The sequence below is a fragment of the Carlito syrichta genome, unplaced genomic scaffold (assembly GCF_000164805.1).
Source record: "Carlito syrichta isolate Samal-C Ts95f unplaced genomic scaffold, Tarsius_syrichta-2.0.1 Scaffold315337, whole genome shotgun sequence".
Taxonomy (NCBI): domain Eukaryota; kingdom Metazoa; phylum Chordata; class Mammalia; order Primates; family Tarsiidae; genus Carlito; species Carlito syrichta.
This window is the reverse complement of record NW_007259433.1, coordinates 199,073-205,955: the sequence shown is the minus strand read 5'-3', so window position 1 is coordinate 205,955 and position 6,883 is coordinate 199,073. Positions and strand designations below refer to the sequence as shown.

The following is a 6,883-nucleotide window of genomic DNA, read 5'->3' as shown; positions in this document are numbered from 1 at the left end:
GGGCTCAGGCAATCCACTCACCTCAGTCTCCCAAAGGCGCAGGATTACAGGCTGAGCCACCGAGCCTGGCTCATATGTTTATTCTTTATGGCTGCATTATATTCCATTGTGTATATGTACCACATTTGTTGCTTTCACCTTTAAATTTTTTATTTTAAAATTGTGGGGTACAATTCAGGGTTAGGTATACAAATATGGCCATTCTTACTGGGGTTAAATTTTTCAACCAATTTATCTTTGACAAAGCCTCCAACAACCATTTGGGAGAGGAGAACCTATTCAGTAAATGGTGCTCTGAAAACTGGCTGACCACATGCAGAAGATTGAAACAGGACCCCTACCTGTCACCACACAAAAATCAACTCTAAATGGATCAACAACCTAAACGTAAAACCTCAAAGTATAAGAACCTCAGAAAATGCAGGAGACACCCTCACGGAAGTTGGAACTGGCAGCCAATTCCTGATCAAAACCCCAAGTGCCCATGCCATTAGAGATAAGACAGACAAGTGAGACCTCATCAAACCGACAATCTTCTGCAAAGTCAATGAAACCATCAAGAGCAGGGAGACAGCCCTCAGAATGCGAAAATATATTTGCCCCCTGTATATCTGACAAAGGCCTAACATCCAGGATCTACAAGGAGCTCAAACGAGCTGAAAGGAAAAAAACCAAGCAGCCCCATTAAAAACTGGTCAAAGACTGGGCACGGTGGCTGAAGCCTGTAATCCCAGCACTTTGGGAAGCCGAGGCGAGAGGACTGCCTGAGTCCAGGGGTTCGTGATCAGCCTGGGCAACTTGGCGAGACCTCCTCTCTACAGTAAATTAAAAAACTAGCCAGGAGTTGTGGTACACGCCTGTAGTTCCAGCTACTTGGAAGGCCGAGACGAAGGATTGCCTGAGTCCAGCAGGTCGAGGTTGTGGTGGCCGTGAGCGTGCCAATGCACTCCAGCGTGGGCAACAGAGTAAGACTCCGACTCAGAAAATAAAAATAAAAAGCGGGCAAAAGACATGAATAGACACTCCTGAAAAGAAGAGTAGGGGCAGCCAACAGACACATCAAAAAGTGCTCACCCTCACTAATCACCAGAGAAATGCAAATTGAAACCTCATTGTATATATTTCAATGATAAAGATTCTGTCTGGTTTCCTGATGTGTTCAGCATGGGGGCATTCAATCTCTCTCGCTACTAGGAAAGAACACTTACATACACCACATGTGCCTAGCCTTCTCCCCGGCCGCCCTCCCTCCGTGTTTTGACTGTAAAGGAGGCTCCTAACTTCACAACGCTCATCCTCATAGGTGCTTCACCGCGGCTACCGCTTGCCCAAACCCCACCCCTGAAGCTGTCACCCATCTCAACGTCCCATCTAGGGAGAAAGCCCAAGGACAGGGCAAAGGCAGAACACGTGTTTTCCCACAGGAACTCGGCCCCTTTCTTAAGCGTACTTCCGCCAATCACTCTCGCTCACTGACATTCCTATGATCCAATGAGATTTCGAGGCTCAGAGTGTTGGCCCCCCCCACCTCCCAGTGACCAATAAAACAAGGAATCTCAGATTAGCACCTGTTTTGACTAATGGCTGAGAAGATCAGAGTGTATTAGCCTATAGTGTAGCAGTGAGAATAATGAGCAGTAAAGTCACCCAATGGACGTGGCCACAGCAGAATAAGCCTCGCCCAACAGCGGGGCACAGGAGGATGGGAGAGCTGCGGCGCTCAGTCTCCAGCCGGACTCCGCCATGTTGGGTCTTGTGGGCCGTGTGGCCGCTGCCTCGGCTTCCGGGGCCTTGAGGGGACTCAGCCCTTCAGCGTCGCTGCCCCAGGCTCAGCTCTTACTGCGGGCCGCTCCAGCCGCGGTGCAGCCTGGTAAGTGCTTTCCTCTAGAAGCTAAGCTCATTTCTGCCGCCCCGTGACCTTGAACCGGAGAACGATGGCAGGTCGGGCCTAAGGGATGGATCCACCGTGCTAGAAAGATGTCAAGAGCGGCGTCCTGCCCTTTAATGGCGGGATACCAAGATCGGGTCGCCCATGGGAGTTTTCTTCGACCTAGTTCTGTCCCATTTTGGGAAGAGGGCTTTGCGTGACGGAAAAAGTGCGGACAGGTGTACTTGACCTTCTCGTGGAATGGGGGTACGGAGCTCCCGAATTATGGGATGCACGAGCCTGGGAAGGTTGCAGGCGCTTTAGAGATTGCGACGCGGCCCTTGCTCTTGGCTCCTCCCTCTTCCGTGCAAGAGGGCGGGCTTGGGCAATATTTGCCTCTCCTGGTGTGTTAAGTCCTGGCTTCGATGACCTTTAAGTGTCCTGATCTCAGCTCCTTTCAATATCTTTTTGTTTGTTAGGCAGAGACTATGCAGCGCAAACATCACCTTCGCCGAAGGCTGGCGCCGCCACGGGGCGCATCGTGGCGGTCATTGGTGCAGTGGTGGACGTCCAGTTTGACGAGGGACTACCTCCCATCCTAAATGCCCTGGAAGTGCAAGGCAGGGATACCAGACTGGTTTTGGAGGTAGCCCAGCATTTGGGTAAGTACTTTGTTAGGGATAGTAAAGGCCGGGTTTGGCCCAGATATTCCCCACAACCAAGCTGTCTCCTTCTATGATGATTTTATCACAATGACTTTCGTTCTTCTGAGTTTGCTGAAGCCACATTTAGGTACTGAGAAGGAGTCTTGGTTGACTTTAGTCTTTCGTGACAGCTACCCTTCACTAAATATTATTATACCAGCCTCTCCTTACATGTAATCCTGCAATACATTTGTCTAACAGGTGAGAGCACAGTAAGGACCATAGCTATGGATGGTACAGAAGGCTTGGTTAGAGGCCAGAAAGTCCTGGATTCTGGGGCACCAATCAAAATTCCTGTTGGTCCTGAGACATTGGGCAGAATCATGAATGTCATTGGAGAGCCTATTGATGAGAGAGGGCCCATCAAAACTAAACAGTAAGTCCCTGGTTGCATCTGTGCACAAAGGAACTGCTGGGGTTTTTTTGCAGTTTTACACTTTCAGGTGACACCTAGTAAAGCAGAATTTTCCTGCAGAGAATGCCCAAAATGCTGATACATTCAGTTATTAAAAGCACACAATGCAGTTTATCTTGAAGAAATTTAGGGATGCAGAAGTTCTCATTGGCAAAAAGGTACCACTCAGCACCCTAGTTGAGTGTTTTTTTTTTGTTTTGTTTTTTTTTTTTTTGAGTCTCACTCTGTCACCCAGACTGGAGTACAGTGGCCGCTCCCGGCCACCACAGCCTCAACCTGCTGGGCTCCGGCGATCCTTCCGCCTCAGCCTTCCAAGTAGGCGGAATTATGGGCATGCGCTACCAGGCCTGGCTGATTTTTTGATTTATTGTAGAGATGAGGTCTCGCTGCCCAGGCGGGTCTCGAACCCGCGGGCTCAGGCAATCCACTCACTTCAGCCTCCCAAAGGCGCGGGATTACAGGCTGAGCCACCGATCCCGACCCTAGTTGAGTATTTAAGGCATAGGCTTAAGGAGTCTCCAAAACTTTGGAGGTCTGCTGTCAGAAATGAGTCAGAAAATAAATTTTTAAAAATAGGAAAAACAAAATGTGTAGGTCTTTGTATTTCCTTTTGCTATGTGACAGAATGCTGTTAGGTTAGGGTTCAGAAAAATGAAAACCATGAGAGTTAAGGTTGTCAGGGAATGGGCTTATTGGCTCCTGACCTAATGAAGTCTCTTTTATTAAAGTTGAGACAAACACCAGATGACAATGAAAATTGTATAATAAGGGGGAGATGAGACTATATCCCCTAGTACTGGGTTGGCCTTGAGAGTTGATAGGGACATTTGTGACTGTTCGGTCACTTGCAGCAAGGTGATACTCTCCTGTCTCTTCTGTTATAGATTTGCTCCTATTCATGCTGAGGCTCCTGAGTTCGTGGAAATGAGTGTGGAGCAGGAAATTCTGGTGACTGGAATCAAGGTGGTGGATCTGCTAGCTCCTTATGCCAAGGGCGGCAAAATCGGTATGTTAGTTGAGGGGTTTATATTTTCCAAATCTAATGTGGGAGGGAAAACTCAACAGAGTGTTATGAGCAGTTACTGAGATCTATCCCTCACTGATGAGTAGCTTCTGACTTTCGTTCGTCTGAGTTTGCTGAAGCCAGATGCCATTCCTGCGAAGGAAAAAACTGGAAGCAAAATTTTGTTGAAGTTTGCTTATTTGGGAAAACAGAACTCAAATATTCTTTCTTCTCAACCTCTCCTAGGGCTCTTTGGTGGTGCTGGAGTTGGCAAGACTGTGCTGATCATGGAGTTAATCAACAATGTCGCCAAAGCTCATGGTGGTTACTCTGTGTTTGCTGGTGTTGGTGAGAGGACTCGCGAGGGCAATGACTTATACCATGAAATGATTGAGTCTGGTGTTATCAACTTAAAAGATGCTACTTCCAAGGTGAGCATGGAGCTGATTTATGTCCTCGTAGTTGTGTCGGGAAACTATTGCCAACTGAAGCCGTGTTTCTTTTTTTTGAATTGGAGTCTCACTTGGTTGCCCAGACTGGAGTGCAGTGGCTGCTCCCAGCCACCACAGCCTCAACCTGCTGGGCTCCAGTGATCCTTCTGCCTCAGCCTTCCGAGTAGCCGGATATTTTTTTTTTTTTTGAGTTGGAGTCTCACTCTGTCACCCAGACTGGAGTGCATTGGCACGCTCTCGGCCACCGCAGCCTCGACCTGCTGGGCTCCGGCAATCCTTCCGCCTCAGCCTTCCAAGTAGCTAGAACTAGGTGTGTTCTACCACACCCGGCTAGTTTTTGATTTATTGTAGAGATGAGGTCTCGCCAAGTTCCCCAGGCGGGTCTCGAACCCACGTGCTCAGGCAATCCACTCACCTCGGCCTCCCAAAGTGCTGGGATTACAGGCTGAGCCACCGAGCCCGTCTGTGTTTTTTTTTTTGTTTGTTTTGTTTTTTGTTTTTTTTGAGTTGTAGTCTCACTGTGTCTCCCAGACTGGAATGCAATGGCCGCTCCCGGCCACCGCAGCCTCGACCTGCTGGGCTTTGGTGATTCTGCCACCTCAGCCTTTCAAGTTGCCGGAACTACAGGCATGCGCTACCATGCCCGGCTAATTTTTTTTTTTTTTATTGTAGAGATGAGGTCTCACCAAGTTGCCCAGGTGGGTCTCCAACTCGCAGGCTCAGGCAATTCACTCACCTCAGCCTCCCAAAGCGTGGGATTACAGGCTGAGCCACCGAGCCCAGCTTATTTCTTTTTTTTTATTTTTTGAGTTGGAGTCTTACTCTCACCCAGGCTGGAGTGTAGTGGCACACTAATGGCCACCTCAGCCTCAACCTGCTGGGCTCAGGTGATCCTTCGCCCTCAGCCTTCCAAGTAGCTGTAACTGCAGGCATGTACTACCAGGCCCAGCTGATTTTTTGATTTATTGTAGAGACGAGGTTTTGCCAAGTTGCCCAGGCTGGGTCTCGTAGCCCTGGGCTCAAGCAATCTTCTCGCCTCGGGCCTCCCAAAGTGCTGGGATTACAGGCTTGAGTCACCGCGCTCAGCCTGAATTACATTTCTAATAGGGAAAAAAAAAAATTGCACACAAAAAAAATCAACACTTTGAGAAGGAGTTTGGTGGTTTCTCTCTGATGTGGGCATCTTGGGTGTGTGGCTTCCATACTCCTCTGCTAGGTTTTCTGATTGTGTATTATCACTACAGGTAGCACTGGTGTACGGTCAAATGAATGAGCCACCTGGTGCTCGTGCCCGAGTAGCTCTGACTGGACTGACCGTGGCTGAATACTTCAGAGACCAAGAAGGTCAAGATGTACTGTTGTTTATTGATAATATCTTCCGCTTCACCCAGGCTGGCTCAGAGGTAAGGGGGAAGGCCCGAGAGTACCTGGTTCATTTGGCCTGTCTGCAGATGAGGCTAAAGATGTAGATACCTGAGACCTTTTTTCTCTTAGGTATCTGCCTTATTGGGCAGAATCCCCTCTGCTGTGGGCTATCAGCCTACCCTGGCCACTGACATGGGTACTATGCAGGAAAGAATCACCACCACCAAGAAGGGATCTATCACCTCTGTGCAGGTAAGAAAAATTGACTGCATGAAGGTCTAATTTGTATAAAGGCGCATAGAATTGGGGCAGTGGTGTCTGCCTGTAGTCCCCATTCTCAGGAGGCTGAGGTGGGAGGATTGCTTAAGCCCAGGAGACCATCTGGGTAACAAAGTTGAGAGCGTGTCTCAAAACAAACAAAAAAACGCACGCAGAGAGAAGTACAAAACTTGATTACTTACATCTCAAAAAGATCGTTTAGCCAGAGGTTCATGAGCTCACTGGAATAATGTAAAATTCTGTTTGCATGCAAAGGCTCTAAAAGAGCCAGGTGTGATGACTGAAGCCTATAATCCTAGCACTTTGGGAGGCCAAGGCAAGAGAATTGCCTGAGCCCACGGGTTTGAGACCAGCGTGGGCAACTCAGCAAGACCTCATCTCTACAATAATAATTCAGGTGGGTATGGTGGTGCGTGCCTGTGGTTCCAACTACCTGGAAGGCTGAGGTAGAAGGATCGCCTGAGCCCAGCAAGTCGAGGCTGGGGAGGTCTTGAGCGTGCCACTGCACTCCAGGCTGGGCAGCAGAGTGAGACATTAACTCAAAGAAAAAAAAAAGATCTTAAAACGTTAAGTAACACTCATTTAAAGTAACTAGAAGTATTCACAGCCGGGCTCCTCGGTGGCTCAGCCTGTAATCCCGCGCTTTGGGAGGCTGAGGTGAGTGGATTGCCTGAGCCTGCAGGTTCGAGACCCACCTGGGCAACTTGGTGAGACTTCATCTCTACAAAAATAAAAAAAATAAGCTGAGCATGGTAGCGCATGCCTGTAATTCCGGCTACTCGGAAGGCTGATGCAGAA

General features: G+C 48.7%; 1 protein-coding gene across 1 annotated transcript in view; it reads left to right on the top strand.

Moving 5' to 3' along the window:
- Positions 1–1,630: 1,630 nt before the first annotated feature.
- Positions 1,631–6,883, top strand: part of ATP5B (ATP synthase, H+ transporting, mitochondrial F1 complex, beta polypeptide) — an 8,801-nt gene continuing 3,548 nt past the window's right edge. The window contains exons 1-7 of the mRNA XM_008072562.1: positions 1,631–1,870; positions 2,347–2,529; positions 2,773–2,947; positions 3,871–3,992; positions 4,236–4,420; positions 5,686–5,844; positions 5,936–6,058. Of these exons, the coding sequence (XP_008070753.1) occupies positions 1,744–1,870; positions 2,347–2,529; positions 2,773–2,947; positions 3,871–3,992; positions 4,236–4,420; positions 5,686–5,844; positions 5,936–6,058 (1,074 nt within the window). The 5' untranslated portion in view covers positions 1,631–1,743. The remainder of the gene's footprint in view (positions 1,871–2,346; positions 2,530–2,772; positions 2,948–3,870; positions 3,993–4,235; positions 4,421–5,685; positions 5,845–5,935; positions 6,059–6,883) is intronic.